The following is a 19561-nucleotide window of genomic DNA, read 5'->3' on the forward strand; positions in this document are numbered from 1 at the left end:
TTCAGCAAAGCCATTCTAAAGTCAGCTTCAGTGTTTTCCATAAGGATCTGTTAAAGATACAGATATTACATCTCAGAGCAAAATATCCACCTGGATTGTTTCTTTGGCTGAAAAAAAGTATCAGGCCTACTTGAATGATTTTGGCTATATGAGGCTTGTTATAGTCTTTATACAGATTTATCTACTGAAAAGCTCAGAATTATTTGAGAAATATTTACTTCCTATATTTTTTTCTTTTAATAATTGAATATACTCTATTTTTAAACAGTTATGAGAAAGATCAAACTGATATTCTGTTCCCAGAAAAAGAAAGTTAATATCTGAGTGTTTATTCCTGAAGGATGACAGATGATTTTCTTCTAACAGAACACCTTTTCATACAAATACATTCAGATATGATTTCTCTACCCAAGAATATTTTCCTCTTCCTATCTGGAAGAGATCTGCTCTGCAGGAATTCCTTTGTGGTCGAACAAGAAAAGATTAAAATTAAAACTAAGGACAAAGATTTAAGAGCAGAGGTTGGTTGTTCCCTGGGGAAAGGAAGGGCACTATGTGGGGGCAGAAACCAGTGTGGGCAGATTTAGTCTTTTTCAGCAATGAATCACAAGAAATGATGGAAACATTACAGTGTCCTGCATATAGAATTAGATTTTTCTCCCATGCAGCCATCAAAAAACAAGTGATAGTATATGAGTTTGATTCTCTCCCAAATGACAATTTATAAGCCTATATTTTTCTAGTCATAACTATTCACATCTGTCTTTTTATGTATGTTCTTTTTTGTTAAAATAAAAATGATATGTTGAAGAGGCTGAGAAAAGTACGTATGAATAAATAGGACAGCTGAGTCAAAGAATAATTATACCTTGACACTTAGGTTCTGCTGCTCTCAGGAAGAAATGAGACACTTTGCTCTGATTGCCTTCTGTTCACTGTTTTGATATAGAAAGAAATCACTTCTACCACTTCATTTATTTGTTTTTGGTTGGAGATCTCAGAGGATCCCAGCTGTGGCTCCTGTTCTCTGGGCCTTGTGCATATCCCTGGACGCTTCTAACCAGTGCTCAAATACCACATTGCAGTGTCAGGTACAGTGTGTCTCCTCACATTCACATACCAGTTTTCCCTGACTGTTTGGCCGTCCCTGACACATATCTCTGATTTTTATTTTATTTATTTTTTACCAGCCAATAGTCAGAAGACCCATCATGTCCTGTAATTTTTCACTTATATAATTTATTTTGGTTTTTCTTTATCTAACATTATTGATATACTTAATAAGTAGTTGAATATTCTTCTCTTCCAACTATGCCTTCTCACCTGATCTTCTGTTTTCTCATACTAACACCATGTTCACATTGCCTCCAAACTGCATCAGTACTGCGCCCAAGGTCTTGCATCTGCACTTAGTCTTCGTAAAACAATGTTTCTTATTTCTTTTAATCTCAAGTCTTCTATCATGACCCACCCGAAAAAGTTTACAAAAATCTTTTTGTTTTTCTCATTGTCTAATAAAGATTCAGCCTGAACCTACAAATTGCCTCTTGGCCTTCATAGTAGTTGTTGTCCACCAGGCTCAGGCAATAAGATAGATTCTAAAAAACACTGAACAACCTCCGAAAAGTACCTGAAAGAAGCACGGCTCGCAAATGTCTAACCTTAGTTGCATAATTTTTTATTTTAATTTTTATTAATTACACTTTATTAATACCCTGTAGCTCCCTTGCTCTTCCCCTCCCAACTCCACCCTCCCTCCCCCTTCTCCACTGATAGGGGAGGTCTTCTTCATAGAATGTTTTTGTTTGTTTGTCTTTTCTTAATCTCTAAATATGTCTAAATTAGAAGATATTTACGAAGAAAAATCTCTGATTATTTTATGAGGTTCTGTGCTATTTGGTTTCAAATTGGGTAAGTAAAATTATCTTGTGCCCTAATTTCTGGTAATATTATACAAGACACATTTTAAGCACACTGATGTCTGTAAACTAGATCAAATTAAATGAATTCCAGGAAATTGTTGCAAATCTGAAACTTGTCACTATATAGGAACAAATTTCAGTTCTTCTGAATTCCTAGTACCATTAGCACACACCATGTGCCTTACCAGAACCAATTCAGTCATATAGTGTCAATCATGTGCAGAGTACATGAAATGTACATTGAAATGTTCTCTGTAACCCTTGATGCCTCTTCTAGGCATCACTAATTCCATTCCACAGAGGAACAATGTTACTGTTAAAGAAGTAATGCAATTTAACGAGCTTACACTATGGATACCAGTTAGTAAAAGGGTCAGAGATCTTGAGAACTACAAAGCTCGCCCAAAATTTCTGTGCTGATGCGACGGACTAGTCACTCTTTCTAAGTATCCTCAGATGATATTGTTGAGAGATGCTTTGTGCTTCTGTGTATTATGGTCCTTACCTTTTTCTGTATATGCCTCACTTAAAGGTCAGGAATAAAAACATCCAATCAGCCTGGTTGGGTGGTGGGATAGGGAGAAGGCAACAGGTGAGAGCCAACTCTAGCGGAAACTTGGCTTTTAATGGATGTCCATCCAGGCCCTCTTCACACACAGGGTCATTAAGAAGCATATCCTCCTTCATATGCACAGGACTTTTACCTGTAAGGACCCATTAGTGTTAATGGGTCATTTCCCTTCCATCTCCCCAAGGATCAAAAGGATGTGCTGCATCTTTGATGAGGAGGTAATGTACACAGGGCTGAGCCCACTTAAGCATTTCCTTTGTTCTCTTTATATGGAAGTCTACCAGGGGACCTCAAGAACACTCTGTAGTATATGAAAAGTTTATAAAGATAGCACTAATTGTGGGGAGCTAAGTGCAGCTTCAGTAATGAAAGTGAGAATGAGCCCCAGAGTTATAAACATAAACCTATCCACCTTGGAATGTTTGAGGTTCTTATCAGATCTTTCATTGCTTGATGTGATATTTTCTGCTCTTTAGTAGCACACAGTAAAGATTACTACCTTTCTTCCACAAGCAATCAAAAGAAATCAGGTAAACTAGCTTACAAACTAGGAAATAAGACTTGTGGTAGGAAGCAGAAAGGGGGAGGGAACTGTGCCCTCTTTAGAATCACTTCTGGCCATGCCATACCTTTTCTTTTTCCTTGACTTTTTATTTCACTGTGTGATCTCAGTCTATAGGGTGTTTAATAATATGTTGTCCACCAGGCTCAGGCAATAAGATAGATTCTAAAAAACACTGAACAACCTCTGAAAAGTACCTGAAAGAAGCATGGCTTGCAAATGTCTAACCTTGGTTGCGTAATTTTTTATTTTAATTTTTATTAATTACACTTTATTAATTCCCTGTAACTCCCTTGCCCTTCCCCTCCCAACTCCACCCTCCCTCCCCCTTCTCCACTGATAGGGGAGGTCTTCTTCTCCTTCCTTCTGATCCTAGTCTATCAGGTCTCATCAGGAGTGGTTGCATTGTGTTCCTCAGTTGCAAAATTTTTAGTCTTAAGTTCTATATCCAAACTTCTTAAAGGCAGGGCTAGGAGATCTTCATTCAGCCCAACACTGTTATCTAATACTGTTTTTAGTCCTGAAAAATAATTAAAGCTCCCTGAAGAATTTAGGTAAGCAAATGAGTGTAGTGAGCACATCCTTGCATTAATATTAGTCACACTGAAGTATAAACCTCAGCCCATATTCTCCAGTGTTCAAGAAAGCAATTTTTGTCTATATAAAATGTCTATATGAGTGAGTATATACCATGTGCATCTTTCTGCTTCTGGGATAGCTCACTCAGGGTGATCTTTTCCAGATCCCACCATTTACCTGCAAATTTCATGATTTCCTTGTTTTTTTGTTGATGAGTAATATTCCATTGTGTAGATGTACCACAATTTGTGCATCCATTCCTCCACTGAGGGGCATCTGGGCTGTTTCCAGCTTCTGCCTATTAAAAATAAGGCTGATACAAACATTGTTGAGCAAAAGTCCTTATTATGTACTTGAGACTCTTTTGGGTATAAGCCTAGGAGTGGTACAGCTGGATCTTGAGGAAGCGCTATTCCTACTTGTCTGAGAAAATGCCAGATTGCTTTCCACAGTGGTTGTACTCATTCATATAGACATATAATATAGGATAAACCTACTAAAACCTGTACACCTAAAGAAACTAATCAAGAGGGAGGACTCTTGCTAAAATGCTCAGTTCCTATCCAGAAAGGCAAAGAGGATGGACATCAGAAGAAGGAGAAAAGAGGGAACAAGTCAGGAGCCTGACACAGAGGACTTCTGAAAGGCTCTGCCCTGCAGACTATCAATGCAGATGCTGAGACTTATGGGCAACCTTTGGGCAGAATGCAGGGAATCTTATGAAAGAAGTGGGAAACAGTAAGATCTGGAGAGGACAGGAACTCCACAAGGAGAGCAACAGTACCAAAAAAATCTGAGCACAGGGGTCTTTCCTGAGACTGCTATTCCAATCAAGGACTATGCATGGAGATAACCTAAGACTGCACAGATGTAGCCCATGGCAGTTTCAGTATCCAAGTGGGTTCCATTGTAATAGGAACAGGGACTGTCTCTGATATGAACTGATTGGCCTGCTCTTTATTACCCCCTGAGGGGGAAGCAGCATTACCAGGCCATAGAAGAAGACACTGCAGCCACTTGTGATGAGACCTAATTGACTAGGATCAGAAGGAAGGAAAAGAAGACCTCCCCTGTCAGTGGACTTGGGGAGGGGCATGCATGCAGAAGGAGGAGGAAGGGAGGGATTGGGAAGGGAGGAGGGAGGGAACCACAGGGGGCATACAAAGTGAATAAAATGTAATTAATAAGTTTTTTTTTTTTAAAAAAAAAGAAGGCAATTTTTCCAGTTTATTTTTTAAATTTACCTTGATTTCTGTTTTGAGCTATGATTCTTGCAGTTAATGAAAGTGAGAACTTGAGAAATTCTGGTTCTCTTTTCCCCCTCAAGTAATTTCTAAATTACAGAGTTTACCATCAGAAATTCCCACCATACCAATCTTTTGTAAAATAGAGAGATAAAAGAGAAGTCTGAGAGTCAGTCTCAGATATTTTATGGTCCCCATCCACACAACCACTGAAATGCTGTCTAACCCCTGTGTCCTTATGTTGGGACCTACCCTGGTCAGACTTGGTTTGCTATTTCTGGATTATCCGGGAATTGTTCCATTCCTTCTACAATATAGTGGAGAATGGAAAGTTATATGACACAGTAGCTAAATCTATCATGAAAGGGTCATCCACAAAAATCTTGCTGTGCTTTTGGGTTCCCCTGAGGAAACTTCCCCATCTACTTTACTTTTCTAAATCTCCTTGCAGTGTGGAGACACAACAGGGGTCAGCTTTTAAATTAGAAAGCAATGCCCTCCTTTTGCCATTCACCAAAGCTATGCGCACAAGATTATGCTTCCTGCTTGTCCAACTGCAGTGTAAGAAAGTTTTGCTTTCCTTATATAAATGTCTATATATTTGTCACATTCCTAGAAGAATCTATGTTTTAAAAACTCAAATGTAGAAAGCTAATTTTATATCTTTATGACTCAAGCCCTTCTAAAGCAACTAAAACACAATGGCTTGAAATTTAACTGAGTTGAGAGACAAAAGAGGATGAAAATGTGAAAGAAAATAATCAAATGATATTACAAAAATAGTATTGCATAATGAATACATTCCTATTCTTAAATATCAAGGGTGATGATTTATTCAGTGCTATTTAGAAGATGGGGAGAAACACATTCAGTACTTTCTGCACAAATTATAAGATATTAGTGGTTCACTATTATAATGAAAACAGTTTTATTTGCTAGAGTGAGGAGCCAGATTTCTCAGTTCTTGAGGCTGTATGATATTGGTAAAGTTACATACTTTCATTCTCAATATTTTCACCAACAAAATCTGGGAATGTCAGATTTAGGGCTTTATTTTCCTCTGCTTATGATTGTTTTGTGAGTGCTGATAGCAGATATGAATTAATCTGTCTTGAAGACTTTGTTTCTCACGTTTCAACAAATGCTGCATTTATCAGTTCTTGCTCTCAATCTCATGGAGACAACAGAGCTGCTTAGGTGAGCATAAGGAATACATAGACTTTTTTTTTATACAGCTAAAATTATACAGAATGACATGAAGTTAGAATGATTTAGGTAAGAGAAACATTTCATAGATAGAAAAGTTGGAGAAGTAGCTGACAGGTGTGTGTCAGCAAAACTTGTGGTCTGGAGCCAAAGACTACAGAATTCTGAGGTCATCCTTCTGTGCCATGTATTGAATTCATTAGTTTCATTGACTAAATGTCATCTGGTCACTGAATACTCTTCAGAGAGAATAAAACAAGGATTGTGATAGTGTTTGTAAAGTTGAGGAAGCATAAACCAAGGAGCTACGCAAAATACTACATTTGAAACCAGAGGAGAATCAGAAACACAAATTAATAACTTCTTTAAAAATCCTAAGGTAGACAAGGGTTAAAAGTGGCATTATTTTTAGGTTAGCATAGAAACATGTAAACAATTACATAAGTATGACTATAAAAGGATTGAGTAAATGAAGAAGATACTCAAAAAAGAGGGTTGGAAAGAAAACTACAACCTGTCAAAATAGTGAGGACAAAAGTTTGTGTGGTGACTAGTCCCAGATGAAACCTCTATAGCACAACTTCTACACCCAAGGCTCAGGCAACACTGAGAAAAAGGGGACAGAAGAGCCAGAGATCCAGCAAAGCTACTGTGTCTTCTAAAATTGACAAAGCTAAACCATTGATACCTCAATGTCATGACTGCCTAAATACGACCACAAGTACAATAACAATAGACATACTAATATGCCAGGCAGAAATCATACAAGGCCCAGCTCATAGACAAAAAACCATAGAAGCTAAAGAATGCTGAGAGCAAGAGAAATATTCCATGCCAGGGATGAGTCCCCTGATTGATCCAGTACCTAGTTCAGCCTTGAAATCATATACATAACAAGTAACTCTAAAGGAATGAGCAAGTTGTATTTATACAGTTGTGTGTGTGTGTGTGTGTGTGTGTGTGTTTGAGTCGCTATTGTGTGTGCGTCTCTTTCTGTGTATTTGTCTTTTTCTGTGTGTTTGTGTGTGTGTCTCTGTGTGTTTCTGTGTATGTCTGTGTATGTGTGTGTGCCTGTGTGTTTCTGTCTCTGTGTGAGTCAGTGCATGTATGTATTTGCATGTGTAGTCTTTCTGTGGGTCTGTGAGTCTCTGTATGTATGTCTCTCTGTTTGTGTCTGTGTGTGAGTCTCTGTGTGTATCTGTGTTTGTGTGTGTAAAACCATAGCAACTAAAAAAGAAACCATAATTTCAAAAGGAAGCCAGGGGATACATGGAGAAGTCTGAAGGAGAAAAGAAAATGGGGAAGATTATGTAATTATATTTTAATTAAAAAAATAAGGAAACAAAAAAACAAACAAACAAGTAAAACAACAGTGTAGCACTGACATCAGAACTTTTGTTGTTCCAAGAAACACACAGGATAGATTTTATTGTTCTAGTTTTGCAAAATGGACTTACTAATAATTCGAGTACCTGGCTTGTATTCTGTACAGGTATATTTATATCCGTGGCTATGCTCTTTGCATTTGGTGGCGCCCTCGTGAATCCATATGGTGTTTACAAAAATGTCAGGTGCTAATAGTTGATTCAAATGTTACATTATTTTGTACTTTTAAGAAAATAGCAGGTCATACAGTTACCTCATTAATTTAATATAAAATAAACACAGTCACTTTTGTTTTTCTCAACAGAATGCATGTTCAAAGTTGATGCTGAGATACTTTAGTGACAATTAAATTGATCTTCCCACAGGTGACTTGTATATTGGAGGAGTGGCTAAAGAAACATACAAATCCTTGCCGAAACTGGTCCATGCCAAAGAAGGCTTTCAAGGTTGCTTGGCATCTGTGGACTTGAATGGCAGGCTTCCAGATCTCATCTCGGATGCTCTTTTCTGCAATGGGCAAATTGAAAGAGGATGTGAAGGTACTACATCTCTGTTTTTACACTGCACAGTCCTGATACAACCAAAATATAAATTCACTTAGAACAAACCTCCTTACTGGCCAGCAAAACTTTTTTTCTGCCAGCTGCTAGCATTTTCTTTTACATATCCATGGTTTGAACATTCTACAAATCTTAATTTTTCTGGATTATTTGTAAGAATACACTGAGGTGCAACATAGAATAGGAGCTGGAACTGCAGAGCTTCTCCCTTTTCCATGGCAGACTATAGTTTGGCTAAGTAACATATGAATCGGTCCTATAATGCTATAATTAGAGCATCAGATACCCATTTAAAATGGAAAAAAAATTCCAGTAATTATAAGGTTTTTACCCATTTTTTAAACTTTACTTTCAATGGGATAAAAACTGAGAATAGGACTTTGAATTTATTCCCAGATCACGATTTTATTTTCATGTATCTGATAGCAAGCAATACATTCTATGTTTTGTCAAGGACAGGTTTCTTTTATTATCTGGGGCTAATGCATGATGCCTCGGAAATGCACTCCATGTTCTTACATTCTTTCATGCCTCCTATCAGATCAAGAACTACAGGAATTTTTTTGATTGCTGCTTTCATTTTAGGTAATTTTCTCTTCAACACTGCAGTTTTTTTGAGCCAGTTCTACCTCCACGAATGTAATTCAATCACATTATCATGAATTGTATGGCTCTGTCTGTGTTACTGTTGCTCCTTTAATGTTCAACATAGTTTGAGCCATTTTGAAAACTTATATTTCAGCTTTTTATGGTATCCAACCATGCTTGGGGAGAATGTCCTGCTTCAATGGCTGTAAAGGCCTGAATGATCATGGCTGCATCACACTGTTGTGAGACTCTAATCTTGCATATATACCACAGGCAAACCAAGGAGACCAACACCAGAAGGCCTGCTAACACTCCCATGCCCGCCCATTCCTTCAGATGATTCATGGCTGCAGCAATCCATGTTGATAATCCTGTGGCTAGTCCTGCGTCCACTCCGGTAGAATTTACTGTGACAATGGCCACTCTCAGCTGCTCCATCGTAGTATCGAATTCTCCAGTCCAATTACCTAAAATATAGCTCGACAATTGTTTAGACAGATTTGCAGCGCAGGAAAAATTCTCATGTTGTATGCTAGTGACACAAAGTCCAGCATACTTTCATTGACAGCCAGGTTGAGCGATTTGCCATAGGGTATCAATTTGCTCCTGCAAGAGGTCAATCCTCTGATTGAACACCATCAAGCTTCCTTTTAGTTGAGCATTAATTCCTTTATGTACAACTAAGGCATGAGCTACATTGGTTAAATGATTATTCAGGGTCTGAGCAGTCTGCCCAGTATGACCCATGGCTAATGCCCTGGTGGTAGCTCCAACAGCCGTCAATGAGATGGTAGTAACAATGGTGGCTGCAGTTCCAAGATCCCTTTTCTGTCTGAAGAGAGTCATAGCGTGAGGGGCATCAATGGGCATAGGCACCCAGTGAGGCATGCGAGTAACCAGGGCATACCTAACTTTACTAGCATTCCAGCATTGGGCAAAAAAGCAAGTATCATTACCACAATTACTTGGCTCTATCTGGCTAATAATGAATAAAAATGGGGGATATAGACAAACAGGTGTGGGCTTATAGGAAATATTATGAGAAGCCTTAACCCCTCGTTGGAACATCCTGCGTCAGTTCTAGAACTAGCAGTGGTGGTGTCCGAGGTTTGAGTAGGTTCAGGAGACCATTGCCCCCAGGGGCGAGACGTGCTCCATGCCAATTGACTAACTCCATGTTTTCCTCCAATTTTGAAAGTCATTTAAGGTTCTTAAATTACTTTTTTCCCTTTTTTCTTAAATTTTTCATCAATTACACTTTATTCATTCTGCATCCCCCCATAAGCCCCTCCCTCCTCCCATCCCAATCCCACCCTCCCTCCTCCCTCTGCTTGCATGCTACTCCCCAAGTCCACTAATAGGGGAGGTTCTCCTCTCCTTTCTGATCTTAGTCTGTCAGTTCACATCAAAAGTGGCTGTATTGTCCTCTACTGTGGCCTGGTAAGGCTGCTCCCCCCCCCAGAGGGATGCGAGGCTAAGCACTGCACTCAGGGTCAGCCGCTTTGGACCCAGAGAAGAGCATGTCTGATTGCATGCGGGTTGATGCCCCAGGTCCCGCCTCTGAGAAAAAGGTATCGGACTGGTCTGATGCTCTTTGGGTGGATGACACCTAAATGAACATCAGTGCAAAGTCCCAATTTATTTCTAATATCAGAGATCAGACCTCTACTCTTGCCTGATGCGTCTAAAACAAAAAGGGGGAACTGTAGAGAGCTGCGGAATGCTATGCCTTAAAGATGGAGCTGGTTTCCGCCTTCCACCTTCCCGATGGTGAGTGCTCTCTGTCACGAACAACTCCACATTTGGCTAAGGCCGAGGATCTGGCTTGCTTCCATGTATGTGGACCTATCTGCATTGCCCCCATGGCACGCCTGGGTTGGCTACCCAGAGGCTATTTAAGCTGTGGGCTGGCTTTCCCCGGGGTCCGAGGATTGTTCAATGTTCCTGAATAAACTGCATTGAAAAAAAAAAAAAGAAAACTTATATTTCTATGAAATTTTGCATGAGGGAAAAGGAAGAACAAATTGTGATTCCTGTTCTTACAGAGATTATGAATCACTTCTCAGCCAAACTAACGTCATAATATTTAGCAATTATCTAACTCTATGAAACTTTTTAATTTGAAATCACATTTTCCCCTCACCGAAGCATCTGTTTCTCTCAAAAGTTAACTTAAATTCAAGCTGTTGAAATAATAAAAGAAAGTAAAAGTATTAGTGGAAATCTTTTTTGAATTCAGTTTTAATATCATCATCATACTTACGTTTTTTAATTTTTGAAATAACATTTGTAAATCAAAGACTGTGATTTCTTATGTGACTTATTTAGTAAAAGAAACACAATTATTAAACATGTAAATTTTTCCTAAGAGGAGAATACAAGAATGTGAGATACAATTTTGTTCCTTAGGAATGGTCTGACACATGAGACTAGGTCCTTGGTTTATTTATATTTTAAGGGAAAGGCACTACAGTTTCTTGGACACTACTTTTCAAAAGTAAGCCCTCCTAGATGTTGTGTGGCAAGTGTTTTTTAAAAGAGATATAGGCAGCTCAGTAACCACAAGGCAGGAAAAGGACACGATACAAAGGACTCCACCCTTACACATTTTCTTAGTTCACTAAGTTCAGGATGGAAAGAAAAGTTAATGAGAACAAGATTGCGTACCAAATGCTTGTAATAATAACACTTGCTGTTGTTGTTTACAATCTAATTTAGTAGGCAATTTGTCTATTACACTTAATTATAGGTTTCTCTTCACTGGCCTTAAATTAGTTTCCGAATATTTGAACCCAAAGCGGCAGTTTATGGAATAGTCTGCCTATGCATAGAGTAAGTTTTAAATAGCCCAGCCTTAACAATTTTACCACTTCTCATGTTTTTGTTTACTCAGTGAATATCATCACATTCCTATCTTTCTGATATCATCTTTCACTGATGATTTTATTCCAAAATTTTATTTGACAATTTCTGTCCTGAATGATCCTAAGAATAGGCTCATATAAACTTCTTGTAGGTGTAAAGGATGAAATTCACATGATTTTAGGATTAAAAATTAAATTAGACCTATCCAATATATTATCTCTTCAAAGAAACTTGTCTCAGGGAATTTAACTCCTCCTTAGATTAGAATTATTTAACTTCTTTGTTAATAAAAATAGTGTATTTTAGGCATCTCTAAATATCAGCTTGTAAAAGTTTTCCATCATTCTTGTGCAACAAGACTGGCTAAACTTCAAGTTCCTGGCCTGCAAAGAGTTTTGATCTTTCATTAGTAATCACTTCTTACATTTAATTTATAGCTTATTACAATGAACAACAGTTGATTCAATTATAAACATGTCTCAGCTAGACAAAAACCTGTCTTTAGTCCCATTTTGAGTTTGACATTTCTCATCAGCCTATGTTGAGCTCACTTGAAGAGTTGTTATTATTTTTTTTCTAATTGGAGTAATTATTTCTTCTCTTAAAAAATTGACTTTTTATTCACTTTACATCTTGATTGCAGCCTACCCTCCTCTCCTTCCAGTCCCTACTCCTTTCACACACCTCCGCCTTCCCCATTCTCCCCTCTCCTCCTCAGAGAAAGGGAAGGTCCCCCATGGGTACCAGTCCAGCCTGTCACATTAAGTCACTGCAGAACTAGGAGTACCCTCTCCCACTGGGGCCGGGCCAGACAGCCGAATGTGCACATAGCAACCGCAGGACGTCTGAGTGCGAAGGCATCACTTGGGCCCTGAGAGTTCACAGTTCAGATTCCCAAGGTTAGCTTATTCTGCATGTTCCAAATGTGGAACATTTATTTTTTTAGATGATTTTGTTTTGCATTTAATGGAAAAATTGAGACTGAGAATCAACAAAGTAGGCCCTCTAAACTCCAAACAACTTCTCAACAAAACTTCAGTGACACTTTTAAACTACTTTTTCTGTAGACCCATGTACTTCTTACTGGATTGGTTTGTGCGTGGCCATAATGCTGTCATTTTAATGGCTGTCACTGATTAAGCAGTGGTAATTGTAAATTTATATATACCATTTTACTTAATCCTCAAAACACCATAAACACTAATGACTACTTTTTTTCTAGATGAGTGAACTTCGGCTCAGAGAAATAAAACTAGTGAATGACAAAGGTTTCAAACTAAAGTTTATTTCACTTAGAAGGGCAGACTTCTAAACTAACTGTCCTTTCTTTTCCTCTATTATCTAAGTTTTAGAGACATAATTTCATTTTTCTTCACTTTTCAGAGACATCCTTTTTTTAAAAAAAGATCACGATGTATAAATGTCCTTTGGCTTGTTTACAATTTCAGTCAGTGAAACAATATAATAAGAAATATATAACTAGAGAGAAAATAAATCAATGCTTTAACTTGTGCAAATATGTATCAATGCTTAAGTATTATTCTAGAAGGTGAGTACCTTCAAAAACTGCATGTTGCCAGACACAGGTATGCATTCTCATGTAATGCCTGAACTATAAAAACTGTGTAGAGAAAGGAAAAATAAGAATGAGAGCCATGTTTTTGCTCTCATAGACAGCTGGCAGCTTTCTACAGTTTAGCTAGATTAATTTCTAAGATAACAGTGCTAGTACATTTAGAGTTTAGCATTATTGAGTTGTTGCGTGACTGATAATTTGTCTTGTGGGTGCTGATGGTCTTCAGTTCTTGATCCTATTTTTTTCTGCTGTTGGCTCAGTCAGAAAGTAAATAACTATTTGATAAAACAGCTTCTTCATAACACAAGACTCCCCTATGCCTGATTCTCACCTGGAGAAGAATCAGCCAATGAAGATTCTTTCAAGAGATTTCTATTTCTTTAAACTGGCATTTATTGATTTTAGTCTCTAATTCTGTGGGTTATTTATCAGTAGAACATTCAAATGTGTGTGGAACAAAAAGATAGCATGGTACTAATTCATGCTTAAGTTGAAAACATTACATATTAAGTTCTGGGAGATTACTATTACTGCATTATTACCTATAACACTATTACTGTTTTAATTACTATTTGATGATACTAATTATTATTACATAAGCAACTGGGATTTATAAATGCTGTATTTATAAACATAATTTTGGCTTACTTTAGTAATTTTCTGTGAACAAGACCTTTACTGAGAAAGTCATCATATACATGTTTGTATGATACTTGGTAAACTATTTTGTAAAATCGTGGCTTTATATAAAGACTAATTACAAAAAAAAATGTTTATTTGCTGAAGCAGTGATCTCAATGGCCAACATTAGCATCTAATTTGTTTGAGATTTATTTTTACATTTTTAAAGAAAATATATAATTATTATTGCCAGAAATGATCGTTTCTTGTTTATACCTTTTAAAAGGATTAAGCACCTTGTGTTCCCTTTTAAGATTTTATAAATTATTTTCCCTAGAGTTTTTGTAATAATTATTCACATGGAAGTTTATTAGATCTAAGGGCAGCCATGAAGGTATAGGCAACACGAAGAACTTTCTAGAATCTATAAATCATAAATTCCCAACCTTTTAAGAGCGGGAATGAGTCCTGGAATTTTATAAAAGAATGTTCTCTAAAAAGAATTATATTGCCAGTTGTCTCTACTATTCTATGACTTTCTTCAACTGCTTCAAATGGGCATACATTTTGGTGTTTTGGCATCCCAGCACATCAGAGCTAAGAGCACATAACACACTGTCTTAAGTAACAGTTGTAAACAAAAGTTTTCACAAATCAAGAGGGAGAAGCACACCCAGAAGTATTATTCCCACTGCAAGGGCCATAGTCTAGATCGCGTGTGTACACGAAACAGCACACAGCATGGTCCAATGAACAAGCCACGTAAAAAAATGCACCCGTAGCTGTACAGGAGTTTAGGAATAACAAGAGGCCTTTGAGATTCCCCTCATTGTGTCATTGGCTCGATTAACCATTATATGTATACATACACAGATAGTGTCAACTTCTAAAATTTATACTGCTTTCTCATTTTTTTGGCTTCTCTTAAGATTTATGGCTGTTGATATTAATTTGTTTGCTATAGATAACATTTTCCCCTTTACAGCAGCATGCTTTTTTTGAATTTAAACATTCTGTTTGCCCCATTTTCATACTGCTTACTAACATTAAATATATTTTGCTTTTTTTTTTAATTTTGCTGACAAAGTTGCATTGATGAAAGCTGACTTGCAAGGTAGATAGCTCTGTGTGTATAAAACAAGACTGAAACCCCACCAGGCAGAGTGGAGACCCTAAAATAACATTTGAAAATATTTTTTAGTAACTGTTATTTGGGTTCAGGTTTCATTTTCCCTCTTTTTAGACCTTGTGTAAGAAACCTCATTTTGTAGCATAGTTTGCATAATGGCTTTCAGTCTTGGACATGTTTGAACAGTTGCTGCCTTTAGTGCTCTCATCATTCTCTTCTGGTCCTTGTTTTTCAGTGTTCTAGTTATAGTCCTTTAGGAACAGAATAGCATTCCTTTCACGTGTGTGTTCGACAGGGGCATGCCATTTATGTTGTTTTCATTTTATGTTACTTGCATGATGTTGTCAAAGCATGTGAACTGATACTTGCCAACATACCTATTCAGGGCACCGACAACATGACCTTAGCCATGGTGTATGTGTGGAAGCGGCTGGATCTCACAGGGCATTTCCTCCATAAGTCTGTTTGATTATTTTGCCTTTATCTTTATCTCAATTTCATGATCTTACAATATCCATTTCTCATGGCATCTCTATTCATTGGTAAGAAGTCAAGGAGATCCATTCATTTTCTAAGATCCAAAAGGTGACAGAAATCATTAACGACCAATGAGATTTTCTGCTACCACCATGACCATCCTAGAAGCTATGCATTTCCTTTTAATATTTGTTGTTTAGTTATGATTATGATGTATTTTTCTTTTACTTGAAGCTTAAGAAGGCCTTTATGTTAAACTCTGAGATCCTAGTTCAGGGGTGTAACTTTTCAAAACTAGCTTGGACATGTAATTTAAGGTGTTGGCAACTACTATATGTGACTAGCTCATGTAAAGAACATTCTGCATTTTTAAATTAAAAATGAAAACAAGTGTCTTTTGGAATGTTTTACAGGACCCAGCACAACCTGCCAAGAGGACTCATGTTCAAATCAAGGTGTGTGCTTGCAGCAGTGGGACGGCTTCAGCTGTGACTGTAGTATGACTTCCTTTAGTGGGCCACTCTGCAATGACCGTAAGTACCTGTCCGAGTATGGACAGATCCTTGTCATTGTTTGCAGATACTGCTTGTCTGTACAAAGTCTAAAATTACATGTTCTTTTACCATCTGTGACTGGACTGTTGTAGATGTAGCCCTCAATTTTTCCACACAACGAAGCCCATTTTGAAATATTAAATTTTTCCTCATGGCTGTTCGTAGCTAAATGCTTTAATGCTGACAGTTAATTTCAACTGTTGTAATATTCTTTTGTTAGTTACTTACATCCACCTCATTGAAAGTGTATTGTTAATTTCCTATGTGTGGGATTCTTCCCAAATTTTGAAACCTCGTATTGCTTCTCACTATGTCTTTTTTAAGTTTGCCAGGTCATATCTTAAGGACCTCAGTTTCTGTGCACAGTTTCATTTCTATATCTTTCTACATTTCCTTATGAAAATTCATTCTTTCACTTAAAAATGCTATGTTTAATCATTGTTCTTCAATACCACATTTTTGTCTTTTATCCACTTGAATTCTCAGCTTTAATCTCACAATATTTGTACTACAGGAAAGGCAGCTCTCTCATTCTATCATAGCCCTCCTCTGGGTCTAGTCTCTGTCAGAGCCATGACAGTTTTGAGGCAGAACTAGCTGGCCAACCGAAGAATTCTGGTTTCTAAACTTTCAGATAAGTCTTGTTTCATAGGACTTCATCAAAATGACAAAAACATATTTGTCTGGGTAAATAAGGTATTCACAAGAAAGCCTTGTGTTTGACAAGCAGAATATGTACATATCTTGTGTTGTAAATGCTACAGCATAGATGCCAAAATTTTATTAGAACGGAGAAAGGGATGTGATGGTTGAAGATTTGGGCTGTACCGAAGAGGCTGAAGTTGATTTTCTATTCAAAGAGAGCTTAGAATTTGTGATTTTTTTGTCTTTGTCAGTAGATATGTGACTCACAATATCAAAGGTAGGATCAAACTGAAATAAACCATGGAAATGAATAGTTGCAAACTACAAATACAGTACAGTTTACCAGCTGTCTTTGGTTTCTGCTAAAAATATTGATCATAGGAAACAAGCAAAAAATAGGCCATACCTCCCTCAGAGACCATTGGAAGTTAATGGTGGCCAGGAAAAGGGGTTTTCTTATTTTTTCAGTGAGAACCAGGTCAGGTAATCTAAGCTCCAGTAAATAAGTTCCCATCTATGCTTGTGTAGACAGTCCTGTTTACGTGGAAATACGAAGGACACTTGCTGAGAAGAAATAGGGTTTCTGCAGGAGAAGGGTAGGACAGGACAATGGGTATGAGAGCAACAACAATCTGTTATATATATATGAAACGGTCAGAGCAAACATATTGTAAAAAATATATAACAGTGATTTAAAAAAGTGTTATACTCGTGTGTATGATCAGCACAAACTGGACTCATGGTTAATAGTAATAAGACATGAAGCTGAAAGGAAGACAGGCCGGGGGTTCCTGGGAGCATTTGGATGGAAGTAGAAGGGGTAGATATGATCAAACACATTGAAATTTGTAAATAGTAAAAGAAGAATTATTTTCAAAATGTCTTTCATGGTCATGCCACCATGCAGAAATATCTAACCTCTTTTTATAGGATCATCTTCTCTAGTGTATAATTCAAATACGTAGAGTAAAAAATAGTAAAAATAAATTCAAACCATCATTCATTTGCATACATTTACATCTGCAAATCAAATTACTCTTAAGAACAACAGTTTCTTTTGAGTTATATAAATATTCTCATTCAAAGAGTCAGTGCACACTTACATATACAAAAAGCAAAGACCAAGATTTTCAAAGAATTCTCACAAATGCTTGAATAACGTGCTTATCTGTAGACCAGACACTGCTGTTCAAATATGATGTCAACCTCCTTTCAAGGACAACCAGAAGACGGAGAATTTGTTATGACTTTATTGCAAAATTTTAATGCTGAATTCTATCTTGACAGCTGTATGACTACATGTGGTAGTTGAGAGGGCTTTTTGGTATGAAAATATTTTTCATTTTGCTAGAGAACATTCTCTGCCAAACTCTGCTAAGTCATTTCCCATGTTTTACAAAACAGTTGCCATTTGGTTCTGTCAGACTGTGTATCCCATACAACAGTTGAATATGAAATATGCAATTTTCTTTATGTGTTTGTTAGGTTTTTCCTAAAGAACATCAAACTCTGACCTTAGGTATCAGGCTATACTCAAATCAGTTTTTGCAGAAAACTATTTAAATGGTACTCTTGGGTGACAATAGTAGGAATGGCAATGATAAGGCTAGCTGTTATTTTCTTGTAAGTGGGTAAATGTCATTCAATAAATATGTCTCCTGATATGCCTACTGCACAAATCAGCATTGAATTATGTTTGAGAGCTCTCAGAATACATGCATTTTGATTAAATCATTACCTCATACTAAGTTTAATAGAAATGCAAAGTGTTTCTATGGTTTGAACATTGGTGTTTTCCTGTGATGAGGATTTATAGATAAAGATTACAACTTAAAGGGACATTTTATTTTAAAAGTTATATTACATATATATAAAAGAATATTAACATTTTTAACATTTAGCATGTCTCCTCATCTCACTGGTTTGTTTATTTTTCCTACAAGAAACACAAATAGCAGTAAGGTGATTTCTTGGATTTGAACAAACACCCTTTTCTCTAGTAAGGTTGACCTAACAATTAAAAAAAGAAACAAGCAAACGAGAAGCCTAGAGCCACTGAAGGTATTTTTTAAATTGTGTTTTATCCCTATCTCAGTTACTGATCCATGAGTTATATGACTGTAAAGCCCAGACAAGAAAAGGAAAAAGAAAAATAAACATTTCAATATGAGAAAGAACATACTGCACAGACAAGAACCCATCTCTCAGGAGAACTTCTAAGTGTCGTATATCTGATATGGTTCATAGAGTGGGTTTGAGTATGTAGACATTTTTACTTATATTATCATGGAGATATAATTACCAGTGGGATGATGGGAATACTCTATAACTTGCAAGTAAACTCTTGGATAAACAATACTAATTAATTGAATTGAGAGGAATCTTTCAAAGACATAGACATCTTTGTAAAGTGATGCCAGTGGCAATTTTTTTAATGTGTTTACTTTTATAAACCCTTTTGTCCTTAGAGAATTACCATCTTGGACATGTACTCATTAAGAAAACAACTGCAGGCTGTTGTGGGGTAGAGAAGGGGATAAGGTGTCATCTATTCCTCTCTTCTTCAATACAGGATCAAATTCCACGTTCTTTTTTTTTTTTGGGAGAAATGGATTTATTTCATCTTAAAACTTCCAGGTCACAAGCCATCATGGAGGGAAGTTAGGGCAAGAACTCAAGGCAGGAGCTGGAGGCAGGAACTGAAGCTGAGGCCATGAAGGAACAATGCTTACTGGTTTGTTCCTCCTCGCTTGCTCAGCCTGCTTTTTGCTTTTTTTTTTTTTTTTTTTTTTTTTTCAATGCAGGGTCAGATGATTGTTCAAGGTTCCTGAATAAATTCCACGTTCTTAATCATCATTTTTATTTTTGGTTTGTTATAAAAACATTTTTAATGCTGCTCACTTCCCATTCCTTTCTCCTCCAATTCATTTTGTTTCTCTCCTACTTTTATTCCTCCTGGTTTAAATGTCACCGGCATCTCCTAATTCATTCTTCCAATCAGAAGTGGTTTCTTTACTCCTCTGAATTTCTGTAAGATTCTGCACTATTCTATGAGAATTACTCTCTGCTATATAGA

The 19561-nt window shown here is 37.0% G+C and overlaps 1 protein-coding gene across 42 annotated transcripts in view; it reads left to right on the forward strand.

The window, feature by feature from the left end:
- The window catches only part of Nrxn1 (neurexin 1), a 1167492-nt gene that overhangs the window by 554516 nt on the left and 593415 nt on the right, over nt 1-19561 (forward strand). For 23 of the 42 annotated variants that reach the window (XM_060393190.1, XM_060393259.1, XM_060393293.1 and 20 more), the window contains 2 exons: nt 7836-8009; nt 15700-15819. In XM_060393190.1, coding sequence (XP_060249173.1) covers nt 7836-8009; nt 15700-15819 — 294 coding nt within the window. Of the gene's footprint in view, nt 1-7835; nt 8010-14767; nt 14795-15699; nt 15820-19561 lie in introns of all 42 variants that reach the window. The other 19 variants (XM_060393136.1, XM_060393140.1, XM_060393149.1 and 16 more) reach the window with 1 other exon arrangement.

This window comes from Meriones unguiculatus, chromosome 1 (assembly GCF_030254825.1).
Source record: "Meriones unguiculatus strain TT.TT164.6M chromosome 1, Bangor_MerUng_6.1, whole genome shotgun sequence".
NCBI lineage: Eukaryota > Metazoa > Chordata > Mammalia > Rodentia > Muridae > Meriones > Meriones unguiculatus.